General features: G+C 37.9%; 1 protein-coding gene across 1 annotated transcript in view; it reads left to right on the top strand.

The window, feature by feature from the left end:
* Positions 1–24244, top strand: part of LOC124615980 (fatty acid synthase-like) — a 394674-nt gene that overhangs the window by 322415 nt on the left and 48015 nt on the right. Inside the window, exons 27-32 of the mRNA XM_047144185.1 lie at positions 868–1066; positions 4041–4221; positions 15113–15249; positions 15328–15581; positions 15929–16238; positions 21621–21907. Of these exons, the coding sequence (XP_047000141.1) occupies positions 868–1066; positions 4041–4221; positions 15113–15249; positions 15328–15581; positions 15929–16238; positions 21621–21907 (1368 nt within the window). The remainder of the gene's footprint in view (positions 1–867; positions 1067–4040; positions 4222–15112; positions 15250–15327; positions 15582–15928; positions 16239–21620; positions 21908–24244) is intronic.

Here is a 24244-nt window from a genome sequence, read left to right as displayed (position 1 = left end):
AAGAACAGCACATTTCATATTAACAAGAAGTAGGGGAGAGAGTGTCACTGACATGATACAGGATTTGGGGTGGACATAATTAAAACAAATGTGTTTTTCATTGTTGCAGAATCTTCTTAAAAAATTTCAATCACCAACTTTCTCCTTTAAATATGTAAATATTTTGTTGCTGCCAACATACATAGCAAGAAACGATCATCATAATGAAATAAGGGAAATCAGAGCACCCACAGAAAGATGTAGGTGTTTATTTTTTCTGCACACTGTTCAAGATTGGAACAATAGAGAATTATTGTGAAGATGGTTCAATGAACCCTCTACCAGGCACTTCAATGTGATTTGCAGAGTATCCATGTAGATGTAGATTAAGTTCATTATCAATAATTAATCACAGGTCAAATACAATAGTAACATTGAAGGAAAAATGACTTACACTATTCTTCACTCAGCCTTGATGTGGCACAGGCAGATGTGCATCTATTCAGTTGTAAAAATATTTAATATATAATAAAATTAACTTCAAATATGAAACCAAACTTTTTCAACCTGATAAACAGTTCATCAACCAAGTAGTTGCAAATACTTGCAAGGTATAACAAGATATTATAGTCATGTTGAGCTACAGACAAAAATATTGACACTGACTGTGGTCAGAACCCATACTTTCAGATGATGAAACTGGTATTTGGACAACCTGTATCACGTCACTCTTAAGACCAACAACAGTGCATCAGTAATGTAGTGTTTGTTGTATTCCTATGCTATGAATAAGATTTAAGACACATTATAATGTGAATATTGACAATGTAGCATTAGAATAGTGTCTGAATTTTCACTAACATTATTTTTTATCCATCATGTATCCAGATAAATGATGACTGTATCTACAGCTACGATGATCGAAAAGTATACAATAACATCCTCCTTACAACCAAAGGACGAGGTGTCTCACTAGTAATAAACACACTCACGGGAGACAAGATGGAACACTCACTATTTTGTGTTGAATACTTTGGAACTTTTATCCAGCTAGCACAAGCAGACCTTGACAAAAATCACAAATTAGGTAAGTTTCTAGCCACTGTACAGGAAATTATGCTGTTGGGATATGTTAGCATTTAGTTCTCTTCTACTTATATTCATAGGATGTTTCTCCTGATCTTCATTAGGAATTTCCATTCAGACAGAAATTTTATTGGATGATAACATGAGAAACAAATGTAAAATAGCATAGATTTGAATCAAAATTTGTTTTCTTAAAGATAGTATAGCATTTGCTTTTTTAATGGAAGAAACTGCAGAATTAAAATAATTAGGTGCACAGGAAGTTGTGCAGTGATTAAGCCACTGATAGTGGACTCATATTCAGGAGAAGCAGGACATAAATCACAGTCTAGCCATCCAGATTAAGGTTTTGTATGGTTTCCCTAGATTGGTTAACATGACTACCAAGATGGTTTCTTTGAAACAAGTAAAGTTAATGTGTTTCTCCATCTTTGCCTAGTCTAAACTTCAGCATTTATTTATTAATTTGCCATCCAGAGGAGGTTAAAGGACAGTATCTATCTCAGAAATAACTGAATGAAACTGTTATCTGCAGAAACAAGAATAAATATCATTTGAGGGTTATGCTGTGGGAATTAGTGTACTGATGCAGAACTAAGCTTTCCAAAAACGAAACAAACACTGGTTGACCCAGTAACACTACTGGTAAAGAAGAAACTTCAGCAGTTTTTCTGTCAGTTGCTAAGCACTAAGAAGCATCTTAATTGTGAAGAAATGGGACAAGTATGTTTTATTGTAGTTAATATTTAGCTTCTGTCAGCAAAACTTGGTTGGAATTGGATGTGGTGCTCAAAATATCTTAATTTGTAGTTTAATTTGAGGTAGTAAAGAAGAAAAATATAGATACCATCTAGTTAAATTTAAAAAGGAACAAACAGGGAACTTAAACTTCATAGCTAGAATTAGTCACTTAGGCATGAAGAAGGAGATAGAGTAGAAATATTTAAATGATTGATCAAATAATAATTGTAATTAATAGTTCCACTTAAGCTTGCTTTTATATCCTTTGGCTTTATTTGAGTCCGGGGTACATTGCCACGTTTTCGTTATGATAAGTTAATATACTTAGCTTGAAAAAGTTTTTTACCTTTATCTTTGAATTTTTTTATCTTCTTTCTGTTTATCTGTTTATCAAAAACATGTCCTCTTGAAAATACTTTGAGGTCTGGCCTGCTCACTGAGCGGATTTTTAAAGAGCCGCGGTATTTTGACCGTGCAAAAGTAGCATAATCATTAGTCTCTTAATTAGTGGCTGGAATGAAGGGCTTGACGAGAAATCAACTGTCTCTTAATAAGTTTTTGAATTCAACTTTTGAATCAAAAGGCTTAAATTCTTCTTTAGGACGAGAAGACCCTATAGAGCTTAACATTTTACTTTTATATAGTTTTTTGTTTGTCTTTCTATATTTAATGATGATGTTTTGTTGGGGTGACATGAAGAATAAATAAACTCTTCATTATTATATCATTTATTTATGTTTGTTGTTTTGATCCATAATTTATGATCATAAGATTAAGTTACCTTAGGGATAACAGCGTAATTGTTTTTGAGAGCTCATATCGACAAAGTAGATTGCGACCTCGATGTTGGATTAAGAAAAATTTTGGGTGCAGGAGCCCAGTGATTAGGTCTGTTCGACCTTTAAATTCTTACATGATCTGAGTTCAGACCGGCGTGAGCCAGGTCGGTTTCTATCCTAAGATTATTAATCCATATTAGTACGAAAGGACCATATGGTTGAAATATTTTTTATTATATTGATTAATATTAATTAGATTACTATTTTGACAGATTAATGTGTTGAATTTAGAATTCATTTATGTAGATTTTTTCTACAAATAGTATTGATACTTTATGATTTATTTATGTTTATTCTGAATTTTCTTTTACACTTTAACACCTCCCCCCCCCCCCCCTCTCTCTCTCCCACCACACACACAAGGAAAAAACTAGTGGTTTTCTACAAACTGCAAGGTAGTTGTGTATAAATTATTTTAATTTTAATTTAGGATCAAAGTCATTTAGTAACTGATATGGTAATTGTAATTAAATTGCAGTTGCTATAAAAATCAATGATGTTCAATGAAAAAGAAGTCAATAGGATAATATTAATTCAGTGGAAAACTCTGGAAACATATTGTACATTATTTGAAAGAGCTCTGAATGACTTGACATCAAGTGATTGATTAAAAAGCCACAGATTTTCAGGCAGCCATATAGGTTGGTTGATTTGGAGGAGGGAACCAAACAACAAGGTCATTGATCCCATTGAGGTAGGGAAGGATGGGGACGGAAGTCGCCCATGCCCTTTCAAAGAATCCATCCCAGTATTTGCATGAAGCGATTTAGGGAAATCACAGAAAATCTAAATCAGGATGGCCAGGTATGAGTTTGAACCATCATCCTCCCAAATGTGAGTCCAGCGCGCTAACCGCTACACCATCTCACTTGGTCAGATCGCTGTAGGACAGTGAAGAAAGTAAAGAATGATACCTTTCACAAGATAAAGTGTATATTAAGTCCATTACTTCAACTCCCACCCTTGTCTTCCCTACCATGTGGCTGTCTCAGTCCTGATGTCTTCAATCTGTATTAATATGAAAGAGAAATTTCAGTGGCATCCTTCACACAAGTGTACTTTCTCTTTCTTTTTCTATTCTTTGTCACCCTGGCGAAACTTGTCTGGTTGGAAATTATGCACCACAAAGTAAATAAGACAAAAACTGTGTAAATACACTTTTTACTAATTTATCAGAGAGCTCAGGTAGGCATTACAGTAGGTTAATTGATTTTCAGCACAATTCTATTACATCTCACAACAATATTAGAATTATGTTACATTCCTTAAAAATTTATGAAGAGAAATTTATATTAGAAAAGTGCATCACTACATCAGTTCACTAATCATTTCATTCAACATTTTTTCTACTTTAAAAATTAAAATTACCTTACATTATGCTGTTTCTTTTCACAGGAATGAACCCATTTCTAAGGAGTATTTCATACTACGGAATATCATGTAACAAGTTATTTGACTTAAATGATGACCTGAAATTGAGATTACATAGGGAAGTAAAAGAAGGTATAAAAAAGGGAGTTGTCAAGCCACTGAACAGGATAGTTCTTGACCAGCATGAAACCCACAAGGCCATGAAGTAAGCATTAACTAATAACATTATGTTGATTACCATTTTAAGATTTGAGTGGAAAAAAATACTCTATAGGATGACTTTTTTCATAGCTGTTCCTTTTTGATCTGTGAGCAGAACTGAAAGGTATGAGACTGGAGAAAATATGAACTCTAATGTATGAAAAGGAAAAGAGGAAATCATTATACACCAACCAACAAAAAAGGTGAAGCACTCAGAAGATAGGTCAGACATTAATGCAACTTCTTTCACATACCTACTATCAGTGGTTATGTAAATTACTAGAGCTGCAATTCTCTGTGACAAGTAGAATGGTCTCCAAAGAGGATAAGTGATATTTAGGCTACATTTAGTATTGTTACCAGATCTGTTGGGGTATGGTAGAGCTGTGAACAGTGTCAGATGTTAAGTGATTGCTGTGAAGGACATGAAGATACCACATACTCATGAGAGACAGCCACATCAGCATCCGAGTCTGAAAGGGCCTCATTGTAGATCTCCATTTGACCTGCCAAATGTGATGAGCATTCTGGAGTGACGGTGGCCCAAAAATAGACTGCATTGTAGGATGGAGGCAAGCATACTTGTAGTCAAGGTTCTGTTTGACTACCACAATGGAGAATCACAGTATTGTGCATCAAGCACATTGTAACCCATTCACATCTGAATCTGCCATCCAATAACAAGTAATGGAATCCCAGAAACTTTCTGTGTCATTCTGTACCATAAGTCAGAGATTAGCAGCAGCCAGATAGGAAATGATTCTCCCATACTTAGGAAGCCATTAACAGCACAACACAAACAACAGCATTTAGAGTGGTGCTGTGACTGGGAAGCATGGACTGCTGATGAATGGCATCACATTGTATTCAGCAGTGAATTGCAATAATGCGCTCCTCCACATGACCATCATAACAAGTATGTTAGTGACCTAGGGAGAGGTGATATTCTTCCACTGTTTTGGAGAGCCACAGTGGTATTACTCCTGGCATCGAGGTGTGGGGAGCCATCAGGCATGAGTTCAGGTCACAACTCGTAGTGATTCAGGGAACTTGGATGGCACAATTGCATGTCACGGACAATCTGCACCCTCATGCATTACCTCTCATGTGACAGTATTGTGGGCCATTTTTCATTGGGACAATGCCGATCAACTTATTGCACATGTCTCTATGAACTGTTTGCATGATGTTGAGGTACTCCCAGAGCCAGCAAGCTCCCCAGATCTGTGCTCAGTGGGACATGTGTAGGACCAGCTCAGATGTCAACCCCCTCCCCGTGCCAGTATTCAGTATGTCAAGGATCAGTTACAGCAATTGTGGGCCAGCTTGCCTCAGGAGATGATACAGTGGTTTTGTGGAACCCTTCCCAACCAAATATGTGCGTGTATCCAGGTCAAAGGGCTTCCAAAATCATACTGGTAAGTTGACTCATATTGTCAAATTCTTTGTAAGACTTCATTTTGTAATCAATGAAATACCCTTTGAGCCCATGAAATTTTATTTCATTCTTTCCTCCCCTTCTGGTTGCTTCACTTTTTTTGTCAGGTTATGTATAAATAACAGTACTGCATCAGAAATTTGAAAGCATACCGTGTTTCCTCAAATCTAAGCCGCACTCGAATCTAAGCCGCACCTGAAAAATGAGACTCGAAATGAAGGAAAAAAAATTTTCCCGAATCTAAGCCGCACCTGAAATTTGAGACTCGAAATTCAAGGGGAGAGAAAGTTTTAGGCCGCATCTCCAAATCGAAACAAAGTTGGTCCATTATAATATGAGACACAATTTAGGTCGAATGAATGACGATACAGCTACAGTAGTTTGGTTCGAGTCATAATCTTAGCAGTTAAGCTTTACCAGGTAGCCATTGCTATGTATCAGGCACTCCGTCCGTATTTATACGGGTACCCTTCCTTTCTCACGTGCTTCGTCTGGTTTGAATTGATTGCTTATTTTTCTTTGATCTGATAAGCGCCGTTTTCTTTGTTATAGGTGTTTACATCACTCTAAGCTGAAAATGTATTACTGTACTGTGTCATGCATTGTTTGTTGCATTCTGATAGTGCATGTTTACGGCCTGTCGCCGCTCGCGGTATGGCTTGCTTTTGTGCGTGCTACTGCCGCTTACAATTGGAAAAAAAAAAAAAAAAAAAAAAAAAAAGGAGAGGAATAGTCTCATTAGTGAAACATTGGCAAGAGACTGCTACTTGTTGTTACTTACACTGCTTACCAAATAATAGACTGCGTATGATAGAAGGTGTTCTGAACGAGAGTTTAGCGAAAATTTTTCTTCGTTTGAAGATCTTTGCAGACGCCTCTTTAGTACATTACATTCTGCACAGAAATTAGAGTCACCTTAGATTTAAAAATCTAGTCAATTGCTGTGCTTCATTTCTGACCGTATCACTATTAGGCATAAGAATAATATGAATACAAACATGACATGAAATGTATATTCTTCCGCCTATGCTGTTGTCTCACACTAGTTTTGTAGTTTATTAGGTAGACAGGATTTAAATGAGATAGCAGCAAACACGAAACAATAATGGCAAAATGTTTGTATTTGTATTATTCTTATGGTGAAGAGAATACTGCATGTGATTCACAATTCATAAAAGTTCCTATTAGCAACCATCTCTTCTCACAGGTAGGAAAAAATTCAGAACGTAGAGTTGGCCATATTGACAAACATCCCAAACAGTCTTGCCAGTCGGATTTTCGTAGTACATTGAAATGCTGCTACATTCGAAGATGAACAATACAGAATTTGTATTTACTTCATTGGATAATGTATGAAAATGCAGTGGTCGAAACTCAGGGCGGAGAAAAAAGCTCGTCTTCCACCATTTTTTTAAAAATTTATTTACTGACGCAGAGGATTTGGTGCCAATATTTATTTTTGTGCCTACAAAGCATGCCTGTGTAGCGCTACATATATTTGACAGTAGAAGTTAGTTGTGGCGGCACCCACCAACATTTTTCAGAACTTCCGCTTGCTTTGCACTCGATTCTAAGCTGCAGGCGGTTTTTTGGATTACAAAAACCGGAAAAAAAGTGCGACTTAGATTTGAGTAAATACGGTAGTCAGAATTTGCTTATGGCTCCACCTCATAACAACAGTTTTCCTCTGTGACAGCCTGCATTCACAATGGCATTCTCCCTATAAAGAAGTAAAGATTTCCTAGTGAATGGGAGCACATGTTTGCAGAGAATTTGCAGAAATGTTTTATTTTCTTCATGGTAGAGAAAGATTGCTCCATCTCAGATGATCTCATTGGTATGGTAATTATAACTTTCAGCGGTTTCATTGTTTCACTAAAAGGCTTCTGTAAATTATTTTTAATCATGAATTGCAGAAGTGGAGCAGCACCTGTGAGAGTTTTAAACTCATTCCTCAAGTATAGATTTGTCGTCAGTTTATTACATTCTAGGAAGTGATCTGTATTGCAAGACCCCTGCAGCAGTATTTCCAGAAACTGACTTGCACGCAAAAAAACTTTTCAGAGTGAAATGAATTTGCAGCAACAAGATACTCTGTTAAGTCAGAGCATCAACCTGAGCACTTCTTTTGCCACAACAGTTTTTGGAATTCAGTTCCCTGTCTGTGTCCCTTTGCAGGATGTAGCAGCTGTCAGTATATGGAAATCATGTCAATGGTGTTATCTTGAATATACACTCTAAGACCATAAGAACTATGCACCACAAAGGAATTATCCAAATTGGACAGAAATTGTAGATGTGATGTGCATGTACAAATGATTACAATTTCAGAAAAATTAGGTGATATATTTAAGGGAAAGAGCTTCACAAATTGAGCAAGTGAATAATCCATTGGTCCACCTCTGGCCCTTATGCAAGCAGTTATTTCACTTGGAATTGATTGATAGAGTTTTTGGATGTCCTCCTGAGGGATATTGTCCCAAATTATGTCCAATTGGCATTTTAGATTGTCAAAATCCTGACTGGCTGGAGGGCCCTGCCCACAATGCTCCAGACATTCTACCCACAATGCTCCAGAATTCTTAATTAGGAAGAGACCAGGTGATGTAGTGGGGAGGACAAATATCAAGCAGTAAATTTCCTGACTGCTTGCAAAGACAGTTTTGTACCTGGTACGATAGAGAGTGCTTAAGTAAAATTTATAAAAACGCAGTTAGAAGGAGCTGCTCAAACCTGTGCTAATCAGCATGCCGAGTAATTTGTAGATTTCAAGACAATGTTTCTAAATAAGTACTGGGCACAAGCTAAGCAGTTGAGGCTATAAAATGATTTTTTTTTTATTTAGGCCAGAATACAAAAGTTGGAAGGAAAGTATGACGGGGTTCTGTGTAAAGGAATTAAATGAATTGATTCATTTGGTTGGCCTCTAAATGTGTTGACAGAGGTTTCAAATTTGAAGAGAAAATTGCCTAATCCACAATGGGAACTAATTCATAGTCCAACTGATTCTAGGGAAGAATTTCTTATCTTTATTGAAAATATGGAAAGGGCTTTCTGTTACAGGCCAAAGTATGTTGAACACAGTGATGGAAATCAGTACAAGGGAAACTGTAATAAATCTAAGGGAAGCAATGAGAATAGATGGAGAGGTGAGAGAAATGGACCTAGTAATCGAGACAGGGACTGGAGGAATAGACTACTGGAGAGAATAGAAATTTTGGAGGAAGAAGGGACAGTTTTGAGCAAAGAAGGGATAAAGACAGATAGAGGGCAAGGCAGATGAGAGCACCAAATGCTAATTTCGAGAACAGACAGTCAGAAAACTGAGGCCTCACTTGAGGTCTGCAGGAAGGCTGGTGACAACACAATGAAAAGGACCATGCAACAAAAAAGTGAGTATCATAGGGAGGGTGCAGAAACGAGTATATGGATGCTATTATAGGAAATAACAGGTTTCTTTCTTGGGTGTGGGGGCATAAGAAATATAGGAGTTGGAATAAAAGAGAGCAAGATAATCAGTGGAATAAAACCAGATTTAAAGATCAATCCAGTTTCCATGCTGAGGAAACATTCGATAGAAATGAAGGGGCTCAGCCAATAAATGGTGGAGGCAATGTGGGTTTATGCTCAATAAAAAATTTTGAAACATTGGAACCAGACCCATTAGTCTTGTCAGGGGAAAAACAATAGACAATGTAGATGCAGATGGCAAAATTATAAATAGCATTTAAGACTGTTGTAAGCAAGAGGAAGATACAAGTGCATTATTTAACAAAGAGAAAATTTATGCAAGTAATGAGATTGAGCCTATTCGAAGTGGAGTGGGTGTTAATTTGAATGTTTGTAGCAGTGATGTTACAAATTGTGAAATGTTGGCTGAGTGTAGGAATGAACCAACAGATGTTCATGAAATTGTATGAGACAATGAATTGGTTAATGAAGCAGGAGTGAGTGGGAGTAAGGAGGGTGGTGCTATTGTTGGTTGCCCTGTGAGGAAACTGAAAGTCATGTTTTCTGGAAAGATGACCATTTGATTCTGGACGGGGATGTCAACTCAAAGGAGTAGATGAGCTTGCTTTCTGGGCAGCAAAATAACTGATGATGGACAAAAAAGAGATGATACAAAATGTAGACTGCAAGGGCAAGAAAGCATTTCTGAAGAAGAGAAATTTGTTAACATTGAGTATAGATTTAGGTGTTGGAAAGTATTTTGTGACAGTATTTGTATGGAATGTAGCCATGTATGGAAGTTAAACATGGATGGTAAACAATTTAGATAAGAAGAGAATAAAAGCATTTGACATGTGCTATCAAAGAAGATCAGATGCGTAGAACACGTAACTAATGAGGAGGTACTGAATAGAATTGGGGAGAAAATAAATTTGTGGGACAACCTGACTAGAAGAGGGTATCAGTTGATATGGGATGTTCTGAGACATAATCCACCAATTTAGTACTGAAAGATAGTGTGGGAAATAAAAATCATAGAGGGAGACCAAGAGATGAATATAGCAAGCAAATTAAGGGGGATGTAGTCTGCAATATTTATTCAGAGCTGAAGAGGCTTGCACAGGATAGAGTAGCATGGAGAGCTGCATCAAACCAGTCTTCATACTGGGATGTTAATTACAATGGGTTGGGAAAAGAGGAGAATGAGTATAATATTAATGATTGGATATCTTATGCTTAAGTTCAGAAAGCTTTGCTACCAGAGAAGTGGTATGCATTAAGGTTCAAAGTAGCCAGAAAATTGGAAGAATTAGGAGGAGAACAATATATTGTGGATGGATTTAACAAATTATTTAGAGAAGATAAAGAAATAGAACATGGGGGAATAAATGTATTAAGGTGGGAGACATGGATGAGATGCCATTTTTGGATTCAGATTCATGTATTTTAAATGTGTCTGAATCCTTCTGACAGCAGATTAGAAGCAATGAACTGACAGGACTGCCTGAAACTAGTGTAAATATTAGAGCAGCAATAGGGTCTTGTAGCAAGTCCACCAATAAAGAAATCTTGTTGGGATTTGAGATCAGTGGTCATTGTTTTAATATAAATTGATTATAATCTGAAACCTGCCAATGACTGTTAGATTGGACACAGATTTCTTGTGCAAATATGATTCTAGCAATGTAATAAGGGATAGAGTAGTATAATTTGATGCTGGATGGTACAGTAAAAGAATCAGTTTTAAAAGGGTATGAAAAGGGTAAGAGGCTATAGCAATATTGCTTAGTCTTATTCCACATTCAGATGAAGCAATAAGATCCATGAAGCTGTAATTATTTATTTTTGTAATTGCAGCACGAAATTCAAGGTAAAACATTCAACTCTGTAAACAGATAAATAACTGAACTCTCAAATAATAATGGAACTGTTACTTCATAAGTTCCAAGGAATAAACTGCCGATGTCACACTGTGTGCACTTTATGCACATATCATAATATAAAGGTTGTATCAAGACAAAGGGTCTGGTATAATTACATTCAAAGATTTAGCCTCTGCTTTAACATCTATATAATTTATCTTTATTGTTTAAATGTATCAGTAAGAATTGTAGCAAAATAATGTTGTGCAGTTGTCATTGATTACAGCAGTAGCCTTTGTGCATAAAGAATTAAACTGCAAATTTGACTAGTTCCATGCAGTTATGATTCATTGTGTGATAAGTAGTATATGAAGTACAGTTTCATCTGGATGTAGAATTAATCTGCTACCTGGGTATAATAATGATATGCATAAGTAGCATAGAGATCAGTCTCATGTGTTTAATGTAAACTTTGTTTAAAAATCAACTACTTTCAGTTGGTGGTCTAGGATTTAAATGCTGATATGACTCAAGCAGTCATGGTCTTCTATTGGTGTCTATGGTGGGAGTAAGAACTGTGCAACCTGTAAACTGCTAGGGTTAGCAAGTGATAATGTGGTTGGCAATTTGGACTTATTCAAGCTTGGTGCAACAGTTTGCTATTGTGAAGATGGCTTTATTCACTGAGTTAGCTTGAACAAATGTTGCTGACCTTCATATTAGACTGTGTGAACCTGATAACTGTGGGGAATTGATTAACAATAACATGTTTTTGCAAAACTGGAACACTGTATGTGTACGAATTGTTTGCTAGCACTGCTTTACAAAAAATCATTTGTTAATCCTTTAACTGCTCTGGACATGTTAACGTGTGCGTTTTTGTATCTGTCCCTGTGTACTCTGAATGTGTTTATGCACGCCAACAATCCTTCTACCTGGTACTGTGAACATGTCTATATGTAGACACATTCAGAGTACCAGGTGGAAGGACTGGTGGCGCGCATAAACACATTCAGAGCACTCAGGGACAGTTACAAAGGCAAGTGAATTAACACATCCAGAGCAGTTAAAGGGTTAATAATGAACATTTGCCTCTATGTGGTCACCAGTTGAGGGAATCTCTTCTAACAGAAATAAAACTGAAGTGGGATTTGGACTTGTGTTTGGATTCATCATTGTGGAGATCTACCATGACCAGATTACTTGATGTTTTTGTAGTCAAATGTGCTTTAAATTATTGATTGACTCTTCACAAGCTTGCATATTATTTATTGAATTAATATAGGGCTCAAGGCAGTTGTGTACAACCAGACCATTGTGCAGACAAGCCATTTAACAGTTTGTGCACACACCCAAAGGCAACGTTACTCAATCATGCTCCTAAGCCATTGTAGGATGTTTCTGGCCAGATCATGAGAACAGTTATCTAGCTGGAAGATGGCTTTGTTGTTGGAAAAGATGTTAAGCATGAAGAGATCCAAGTTGTCTGCAGTAATGTTCAATGATTAATTGTCTGTTTGCAAGAACTGTATAAATTGTTTGTGTGCTCATATAATACGTATAGTGACTATGGTACCAGGATTGATGATGGAAGTGTACTGAAATTTGTTGCCACTGTTAAATTCTTAGTAGTGGAATGTACATGCTAATCTGTGATTAATGTGCTGTATAAATTATCATATGCCAGCTGACTTCTTGACGCCATCTTTCTCCTCACATGTGGAATTCTCGTGGAATTTATTACCAAGTTTTGGCAGCCATTGTGGTTGGTCATATCACACATGCCCTGCAAAATTGCCACTGTATTGAATTTCAAAGGTGGATCAACAGTCTACTGAGCAGATTGTCATAAACCTTTGTCACATCAGTATTTTCCTTTAATGTCTTATTCATCCACCACTTTAATAGGCCTATACTCTTTTACTGCTGTAGTGGATTTTGTTTTTGTGTCTAACATGTTCCGTATGCTATTAACAGTAGCTAATCACACTCTTAAATTCTTGTTCATCTTTAGTTCTACTTCTGCACTACCCCTTCTGATACTGTGTTCATAAACCTGTAATCACTTGACCAACAACCTTATTCATTAATTCCCTCTATATCTATCTCAAAACTATCAATTTCTCTTTTCAAACTCTCGAATCTTCTACCCTAATAACAAATCTAACATTCCAGTGCCCCTCTTCAGGAACCATATGTTAATCTGCTTTTTCAACTGATACCCCCCCGAATGTTGTTGGACCATATTATGTCTTTCTGTATCATTGGTATATACAGGCCGCCATAAAAGGGCAATGTTTGCAGTTTGTGGATGGATGCAGTACTTCCAGAGTCATATTTCTCAAAGTATAAGTTACTGTGTATATATTCTTCCCTTTTTCATCATCAAAGTGCAAATACGAAGTTTCAATAAAGTGATGGAATGATGACAGAAAGGAACAATTTATGGCAAATGTTTCAATATTGTGATCACTTTGTCTTTTGACACTGGGCTACTTCAGTTAAGATACATGGAATATGATTCAGCATCTCCAAATGTTGTCCTTGCCAAGTGTGCATACTGTTCTATTCCGGTGCATTTCAGTCACCACACTGAGACTTCACATCTGCACTTTGGTGACAAATAAGCAAAGATCTTATGACAGAATATCACTTTCTGTTTTGGGAAATATGACTGCAAGAACTGTTTGTACTAAAAGGTATTTTTTCAAGTAAACCTTTAGTTTTTTGCTGTAAATAAACCACATATGGCTCTTACGATCCTGCTGGTCATAATTGTCTGTTACACAGAACTATTTCACAGTTACTTGTGCTTCTGCAGTTTACAGATATGTTAACCTTAAAACATTTATTTTATGCAGTGCATGGTCTATGGTTAACATTGCTGCCTGTAGATTGTGAGGTCCTGAGTTAGATTCCTTGCTGGATTGAAAATCTTCTTCACTTTGGGACTGGGTGTTTGTGTTGGTCTCATCATTTCATCTCATCATAATTGACATTCAAGTCACTAAAGTGGCGTCAAATAGAAAGACTTGCACCAGGGAGCCAGTAACCCTAGATGGGTTCTCTTGACCAATAAAACCATATGGTCATTTTATTTAATTTTAGGCAGATACAGAGATTTATGCATAAATGATGCTGATGAGTGGTAGAACAGACACATGTCTACATTTTAAAATCATTCTTATTCAATTTCAGCAATTTGAGCTGGTGTGCTTCAATTGTATGAACCATTAACTAGGGAAGCATGTTTAAAGATGTTATCAACCCTGCCAATTAAAGTAAAAAATAAATAAATAAATTTGAAGGCCAATGGAAGGTGTGAAGAGGTTTTAATCAGTGTTGGAGTGTTAGCTAAACTGTAGTACAAAATGTAAGAAGGCTGTAGGCTTTGGGGAGAAGTAAACTAGGCAGTTCAATTTTAACAAAACATACCATTCATAATCAAGGGAAGCGAGATTAATTTTATCACAGTTAAGATCCTAAAAAGAACGAAAATCCATTAACAGGATGTTTATTGGTGAAACACCCATCATTTTGTTCCAAAGGATTCCCTTTAATGTAAGGTAAAAAAACACTTGGTATATGTGTCACTACATGATTTGTTTGGGCTGTGGCTTATGTTTGTTGGTTTCAAACCAGATCTTTCTATAAAGGTAATCAATTTTCTGCGTTCAATATTTAGTACCTCCCCTATTTGGTAAGCAGTGATCTGTCCAAAATTTGGCCTCTTGCCCTTCTTTATAATGATAATGCTGAAGTATAATGTGTAAACTTATTTATAAAAAAATTATGAGACAGAATTTCTGGTAAGTACTCGTCTTCATGATGTGAAATGCTATAGTATTGCCAAGAAATGCACATAAACTTTAATACACTGTCTTAGCTTTGGGAATAATTTGTTCCTTCCTCAGGTAGAGAGAGGGATTGTTGCTAAATGTTAAAGAGGAAGGGCAGTTCATTTAGATCCCAGGTTGACTCAGAGACAAGTGTTGGCAGTACTATACATTTCACCTCCTGAAAGTATCTGGCAACAATTCTGCCTCATATTTGTTTTTAGTTTTCATGAGTGAATCTTCCATTGTGACAATAAACTTAGGTATTATTTTACTTTTGTTAACTTCTTGTATGGAAACTCTTTCCAGATTCCTGTTTGCAAAGAACAGTTATCAAAAGGTGCTCCTGAAATCAGATTCTCCACAAAAAAAATCTCTAGCAGTAGTAAACAACAATTTGGAGGTTAGATTTAACTGTGAATCTGATAGTTCTTACTTAATAATAGGTGAGTGGCCACTAAATAAATTTGTCAATACGCATAAGAAATGAAAGTTTGTTACAGCAAGTATTGCGTCAATTGTAGGTGGCAAAAATGAAGAATGGCTCAGCCTGACACAATGGCTTGTGAAACACGGAGCAAAGAAAATCGTCATTGCTCATCAGACAGAGAAAGGAAACAACTATGTAACCCGAAGACTTAATTTATTTAAAAAGTATTACAATTCAGATATAGTATTAGAGTCATCCACCAAGGCTACTACGCCAAATGGTGCCATGTCTCTCCTGAAACTAGCGAGCAGCAAAGGGACCTTGTCAGCCATATTTTTGTTACCACTGGTAAGTGGATGTTTAAATTAATTTTACTGGCTTTTTTTGACCATGCATTGCTGCTTTTAGAGACCTTATTTTCTTGTAAGATACCAAGGTGTTTGCTGTGAAGATACACTTCACATGAAATGAATTAGTTCTTCAGAATTGGTCCAGTTACTAGTAATACACTATTATGTCACAATTTCTATCAATTTGTTAGCACCTTAGAGCACCAGAATTATTGGCCTTTTTTAATTTTTTAAAAAAAGATCAAATTAATTATATTCTCTTGATATTGCAACATGTTTTGCATAATTATTTGATGATGACAATATTTCTTCATAATCAATAATCAGTTGTTCATACTTTTCCAGGATCAGGCAGAAAGTTCAAGGTTAACTGATGCAGGGAACATATCAGCACAAATTCTTAATAACATTGATGTTGCCTCCCACTGTTATCCAGAGTTACTGTTTATATGCCTATCCTATGATGGAGGAGACAACACTTGCTCAGCAAGACAAAAAATGGGTCTCAAGGGCCTATCAATAAATTGGTCCCAACAAAATGAAAGCATTTTTGATTTTAAACAATTTGTGCAGCAACTAGATAGCATACTGCTGTCAAATAAAGATCCCATTCTAAGCGTTACCAACATTACATCTGACGTATCGAAAAATAGAGGCAAGTTTGTAGTAAATTTTTGTGTAAAATTAATTTAGACTTATATTAAAAAGATTAGACATACCTATATTTTAGCAGCCTCATTTCTTAGTGGTCTGGATGTATGGTTAGTACAATTGTAATGTTTTCTTCTCAAACTGCATGATAATCTGAACTTACAGCCACTTACTGTTACAATCAGGTGGAGAAAAAATCTTTGAGAAAGGCCTTCTTTTGTAATCTTATATAAGCCCTGATCAGCTGTACCAGACTCATCTGGGAAAGAATGGGAAGAAGGAATTAGCTGTGGTCATATAAAGTGACCCTTAGCACTTTGGGAACTCACCATATATGTATCTGTTGAGAAAGAATATGAAGGGTTACTTCAAATATCTCCAAAGAACAAACATAACAGAAAAAATATGAGTTACTATGCTGACAGCAGCAAAGATGATCCTTTCACACTCCAAAGAGAACACTATTCACTTGTTGTGGTGCATCAGCCAGATGATGTCATCACATTAGCCACTCCCCTTGTTTTTTTAAAAAGTAAGGTGCAACCAGCATGTGAGGGAGCTGCCACCCATTCCATACCAAGAAGTCCCTTCCGTACAGCCTAGCCACCCATGGTCATCACATCTGCTGTGATGAGCAGTCCATCTCAAAATATACTGAGGGTCTCACTGAAGCCTTCACTGACTGTAATTATCCTCCCAACCTTGTACAAAAACAAATCTCCCAAGCCTTATCCTTCCAGTCCCCCACAACCTCCCAATGCCCCACAGTCCAGCCGCAGAGGAGCATTCCCCTTATAACTCAGTACCATAAGGGCCTGGAGCAACTGAATTACATTCTCTGCCAGGGTTTTGATTACCTCTCGTCCTGCCCTGAAATGAGAGATTCTTGCCCACTATCTTTCTGACCCTCCTACAGTGGTATTCTGCCGTCCACCAAACCTACAGAATATACTCATCCATCCTTACACAACCCCTGCTCCCAATCCCTTACCCCATGGCTCATACCCCTGTAATAGACCTAGATGCAAGACCTGTCCCATACATCCTTCTACCACCACCCCCTCCAGTCTGGTCACTAACATCACCTATCCCATCAAAGGCAGGGCTACCTGTGAAACCAGTTATGTGATTTACAAGCTAAGCTGCAATGACTGTGCTGCATTCTATGTAGGCATGACAACCAACAAGCTGTCTGTCCACATGAATGGCCATGGACAAGCTGTGGCCAAGAAACAAGTGGACCACCCTGTTGCTGAACACGCTACCAAACGTGATATCCCTCATCTCAATGACTGCTTCACAGCCTGTGCCATATGGATCCTTCCCACCAACACCAGCTTTTCTTAACTGTGCCGGTGGGAACTTTCCCTGCAATACATCCTTCATTCCCGTAACCCTCCTGGCCTCAACCTTCGTTAGTCACTGTCTTCCAGCCCCCTCCCTGTTCCCATTCCAGCACTACACAGCTATCATTTCACCACCACACCCAGTCTTTTAATTTCTTTTTATTTCTCCCCTTTCCACCACTTACCCCCTCTCTCCTTCGCACATTCTCTCCTGCCCTCCATCCAAACTGCAATACTTCACTGTCCACCACTCCCACCATACTATCCCTCCCCCTCCCCGCCCCAGCCTCCTCCTTACCCCCACCCTGTTGCCACTCCCATCATGCTCTGGTGCTGCTGCTTGCAGTGTGGTTTCAGTTCTCCGAGACTGCAGATGTGTGTGCAAGTTGTGTTTGCGTGTGTGTGTGTGTGAGCGTGTGTGCATGTGTGTCTATTGCTGACAAAGGCCTTAATGGCCAAAAGCTTTAATTGTGTGAATCTTTTGTTGTGCCTATCGCGACTCAGCATCTCCGCTAGATGGTGAGTAGCAACTTTCCTTCTCTAATATTGTTACATTCCATCCTGGATTTTCTATTGTTTGATAATTATTTTTATGAGTTTGGTTTGAAGGGAGGTTGATAATCTGCATCCTTTATCCCTGCCTCACAGCGGGTGAGGAGATATACTTTATAATCAGATAAATGCCATCAAAATTGGCAGACCTGTTAATATACAGTGGTAGGATTATCATTTTCCAGATTTGCTGTTGTACTTTTTGCAGTATCTGTGGACTTAACATGATTACCGTCAAACCTCTATTGCTTAGGATGAGCTGAAAAATATATTGTTCCCATAGCAGTATAGCAATTATCTGAAATAATATCAGGACTCTACACCAAATTGGGCTGTACCAGTATGCTGTGTGTGTAAGAACTGTTTGATCACAGCCAGTATTTCAGCTTTGTTCCTATTCTGTCTCCAGTTTTCCATTTTTAGTCAGAAATAAGTAGAACATTTACCTATTTAATAGTTCCAATAAATATTTCTAGAAGAAGGAAGTTCACTGGCTGAAAATTTACTTTCTCAAACAGCAATTGGTCTAGAATTTATTGTCTATGAAACAAATTATCCACAGATACTATTCCTCCACATTATTGTTGCCATGTAGTCTTTCAGAGTGTTGTACACTTGTGCACATGAGCAATAAATAGTACATGAAATTTTATTTTTCTGTATCCATTGACAAAGGACAAGGAAGAGAAGCAGAAGGAGGCAATAGTTATGTAAGCAATTATCATTTTACAAAATAATTCAAAGTCATCTTGCCTCATACATAAATCTTAGATATTTACAGAATGAATCTTTCATTCTACAGCAGAATGTTCACTGTTTTGAACTTCCTGGCAGATTAAAACTTTGCTGGACAGTGACACGAATATGTAACCTTGCCTTTCATAGTAATATTTTTTCATTCCACCTGTTGTTTTCAGTTTCAGTACCAACAAATCCAAAAGATATTATATGGAAAGTTTGTCTCTGTCCTTTGTCTTATTAGGTTTATCCAATATATCTTTTTCTGGGTTCTGACTAGAATTTATTGTAGGCTCCAACCATAACTCTTCTTATGGATGCATAACTTAACACTGAATTTTCTCTGTCAGTTTCTCTATAGTCCCTTCCTTAACAATAACATAGCACTCTCTCATTCTCTTCTTCCCCTCCACAACCCCCTCTAAAACAAATTGTTGTCCAGTTGACCATTAAATCATTGTAGGTGTTTGCCATCTTTTTTTACTTTACTTTTGTATATTTATTAAAGATATATTTTTAAAGGAACAAACTCTCATTTGATTGTTGTATTATTTATTTAAGTACAACTCTGGTTTTGGCCTTTTATCCCATTTTCAAGTATTTGATTTTATGGCCTTAACATATATTGCAGGACATTTAACATATTGTCAAGCTCAAAGTAGGCCACAAATTAACAAAAATATTGTCTTCTTAATTTGTGCCCAACTTTGAGCATGACAACATGTTAAATGTCCTGCAATATATGTTAAAGACATGAAATGAAATACTTAAATATGGCATAAGAGTCTAAAACTGGGATTGTACTTAAATAAACAATGAACCAGTCAAATGGTGGTGTGTTCCTTTAAAAAATATTGTATGACTGTTGCTCAGCAACATCAGAAACTATACATGAAAAATAATTACCTGTAATCAAACAATGGAAAATCCAGGATGGAATGTAACAATATTGTGAAAAGGAAAGCTGCTACTCACCATATAGCAGAGATACCGAGTTGCAGATAGGCACAACAAAAAGACTGTTACAAATAATACCAATCAGCCAGTAAGGCCTTCAACAGAATTAGATGGCAAATATGCAGACATGTACACACATGCAGACGCAACTCACACATACATGACTGCAGTCTCAGGAGGCCACTCTGCAATGAGAGGTAGTAGAAACCCTTACAGTAGCACTTTGTGAGGCTAATTATTCTCCCAGCCCGGTACAAAAACAAATCTCCTGTGCCTTATCTCTCCAGTCTCCCACCATCTCACAAGTCCCACCCTCTGGCCACAGAGGAGCATTCCCCTTGTAACTCAGTACCATCCAGGACTGGAGCAACTGAATTACATTGTTCACCAGGGTTTTACTACCACCCGTCGTGCCCTGAAATGAGAAATGTCCTGCACATTATCCTTCCCACCCCTCCCACAATGGTATTCTGCCGTCCACTGAACCTACACACTCTACTCATCCATTCCTACACAACACCTGCTCCCAACCCTTTACCTCATGGCTCATACCCATGTAATAGACCTAGATGCAAGTCCTGTAGTACCCATCCTCCCACCACCACGTACTCCAGTCTGGTTACAAACATCATCTATCCCATCTAAGGCAGGGCTACCTGTGAAACCAGTCATTTGATCTATAAGCTAAACCACAACCACTGTGCTGCATTCTATGTGGACATGACACCAACAAGCTATCTATCTGCATGAATGGCCTCTGACAAACTGCGACCAAGAAACAGGACCACCCTGTTGCTGAGCACATTGCCAACCATGAAATCCTTCATTTCAATGAGTGTTTCACAGTGTACACTATTATGGATCCTTCCCACCAATTCCAGCTTTTCTGAATTGTGTGGCGGGAACTTTCCCTGAATATATCCTGCGTTCCTGTAACCCTCTTGGCCTCAACCTTTGTTAGTCATTGTCCTCTCCCACCCAGCCCATTCTCTGTTCCCATTCCAGCCCTATGAAGCCCTCATTCCTCCATCACGCCCAGTCTTTTTACTTCTCTCATTTTTCATTATCCCGCCTCCCCATCTCTCCGCTCCCTCCGTCTAACCTTCCAACTGCACATAGCTGCCCTACCCTCTTTCCACTTTGTCCCTCTGTGCTCCCCAACAGCATGTCACTGTCTGACATGCCTACCCTACTGTCCCTCCCCTTCCCCACCTCAGCCTCCTCCTTACTACCACCCAGATGCCACTCCCATCATGCACCAGTGCTGCTGCTTGCAGTGTGGCCTCAGTTGCCTGAGACCGCAGTCGTGAATCTGCACGAGTGTGTGTGTTTGCTGTCTAATTCTTATGAAGACCTTACTGGCCAAAAGCTGTTATTTGTGACAGTCTTTTTGTTGTGCCTATCTGTGACTCAGCATCTACGCTATATGGTGAGTAGCAACATTACCTGTACCATATTATCTGTAGGGGGACTGTGCAGGTTAATAATAGAATTACAAGGTGATAGCGTGGCAAGCTAGTACTTTCCCTCAGGAATGTGTCCATTAGCAATAATGGAATTTTGTCTCCTGAAGGTGTATACTGGTCATAAATTTTGTTGACTTGCAGTATCACAGTTTTTTGAATATAGTACAGTTACATTTACTGGATAGACAGAAGTAAATAACTTATGTGTATCTGACAAGCTCATTTTTTAATAAACATATTATTTTTACTGGTGCACATTATTCTGTCAGTTTATCATGGCAGAAATAAATGCAGTAACTCATTGTGCATTTTAATTTCTTGTTCCAGACAAAGTAATAGCTGAAAGGCTGGAGTACATGTTACCAGCTTCCAAGAGAGAAGTTGCTGAAATTGGATGGAATTTGAGGAATCAACACTACATTTATGAAATGTCAACTCTCTGTCCAGAGTGGAAGGATGTTAAAGATGCAACACCTGTATTCTTGGTGTCAGGAATCTATTCACGTTACGAACGTCATAGAGAACTTGCCAATAAAATTATGTTCCCACTATTTAATATTCTTGCAACACCACTTAAATCTACAATTGAGGAGTCTGTTGAAGACATTATTCAGGTTTGTATTAAACATTTTCTTCATTTCTTGTTGTTTTTTCCTAATTTTTTCTCCATTCTTATTACTTTATAAGTATGTATTTAATTTTTCCACATTTTTTGTAAGAATATAATACGTGGTTTGAAGTGATTGGCAAATGTTTGAGAAGGTGTCTGTAAGGAAGTTGTGCAGTAATAAGGGTTCATAAATAACAAGCAAGCAGTCTTCAGTACATTTGTATTTACATATCATGAATTTGGCTTATAAGGCTGTGACTCAACAATATTTGGAACAAAATGCTAGTCCTCAGGAATCTGATTTTTTGGAAGTTTTACAAAGTTCTAACAAAATAGATGTCACATACCTGTTTGAACACCATGTATCTGGAGAGTTATAGAAGTTAAATATAAGTGATTATACATTAGTTATAATAGAGGGAAACATTCCACGTAGGAAAAATATATCTAAAAACAAAGATGATGTGACTTACCAAATGAAAGTGCTGGCAGGTCGACAGACACACAAACAAACACAAACATACACACAAAATTCAAGCTTTCGCAAAAAACTGTTGCCTCATCAGGAAAGAGGGAAGGAGAGGGAAAGACGAAAGGATGTGGGTTTTAAGGGAGAGGGTAAGGAGTCATCCCAATCCCGGGAGCGGAAAGACTTACCTTAGGGGGAAAAAAGGACGGGTATACACTCGCACACACACACATATCCATCCACACATATACAGACACAAGCAGACATATTTAAAGACAAAGAGTTTGGGCAGAGATGTCAGTCGAGGCAGAAGTGCAGAGGCAAAGATGTTGTTGAATGATTGGTGAGGTATGAGTGGCGGCAACTTGAAATTAGCGGAGATTGAGGCCTGGTGGATAACGGGAAGTGAGGATATATTGAAGAGCAAGTTCCCATCTCCGGAGTTCGGATAGGTTGGTGTTAGAGGGAAGTATCCAGATAACCCGGACGGTGTAACACTGTGCCAAGATGTGCTGGCCGTGCACCAAGGCATGTTTGGCCACAGGGTGATCCTCATTACCAACAAACACTGTCTGCCTGTGTCCATTCATGCGAATGGACAGTTTGTTGCTGGTCATTCCCACATAGAATGCGTCACAGTGCAGGCAGGTCAGTTGGTAGATCACGTGGGTGCTTTCACACGTGGCTCTGCCTTTGATCGTGTACACCTTCCGGGTTACAGGACTGGAGTAGGTGGTGGTGGGAGGGTGCATGGGACAGGTTTTTCACCGGGGGCGGTTACAAGGGTATATACATTATACATTAGCATCTTCATCTTGTAAAGACAATATGGAAAATAGACTAAAGTCCTATAGAAACTTACCACAAGTTCAGAAAAACTGAAACTAGTAAATTCTATAAACATCACAGCAAGGGATCCTGTTCTTGTGAGCTGGGACTACAAACAATGTCTCCTTTATAATTTCAACTGTGTACAGATTGCTAATGGGAAATGAGTGGTTTATTGGGCTCCATGAATCTTTTTGTGATATGTGCCACAAAAAATCAAGAGATTAATGTAGATTTTCTAAAGGATTTTAAGAGGAAAACAGACACAAACTTTATAGGGATCATATAATTTGATTTCAGTATTAATGTGTCACTAACTGAAATCACATTTTGTAAGAAAGATGATGCAATTATTATAATCAATCCAAATAGATATACAGGATGAACATTAATAAAACTGACAAACTGGAGGAACAGGAAAAAAGGTCCTAGGAACATGAGGTCCTAGGAACATGCATCCAGATCTTTGCACAGTAGATGGCACTGACAAATGAAAGGTCCTCTCACCTTGTACCATGTGTTCCTTGTGTGTTGGAGGCTACGTGTTTAATTCAGTGAAATGTAAGCAGCAGAATGGTCCAGTATTTGTGTTGGGAATAAGCTGAGATGGTGTTTATGTGTGGTCAAGCAGGTGGAAATGGTCGAGGGAGCATGCCTGTTCCAAAATAAGTACCCTCACATACACCAAACTCATCACACAACATTTCAAGCCCTTTTTGGGTATTTGTGAGATAATAGTTCTTTTCAGACAGATGATGGAGAGGGAGGCAGCAGACTGTGCGGGCACTAGATTTGGAGGACCCCATTCTGCCTCTCAACCATTTCCATGTGCTTTGGCATATACAAACACCATCTCAGCTTGTACCCAACATGAATACTGGACCATTCTATTGACTACAGAACACAGCATCAATCACACAACCTGCAACACACAAGGAATACACAGCACATGGTCAGAGGAACTTTCATTCATCAGTGCCACCTACCACGGCAGTGATGCATTTCTGGACGTATGTTCATAGCATCTTTTTTCCTCCATTTCCA

This window comes from Schistocerca americana, chromosome 5, assembly GCF_021461395.2.
Source record: "Schistocerca americana isolate TAMUIC-IGC-003095 chromosome 5, iqSchAmer2.1, whole genome shotgun sequence".
Lineage (NCBI taxonomy): Eukaryota > Metazoa > Arthropoda > Insecta > Orthoptera > Acrididae > Schistocerca > Schistocerca americana.
Note: the sequence above shows the minus strand (reverse complement) of the source record. Positions and strands in the feature narration are given on the sequence as shown.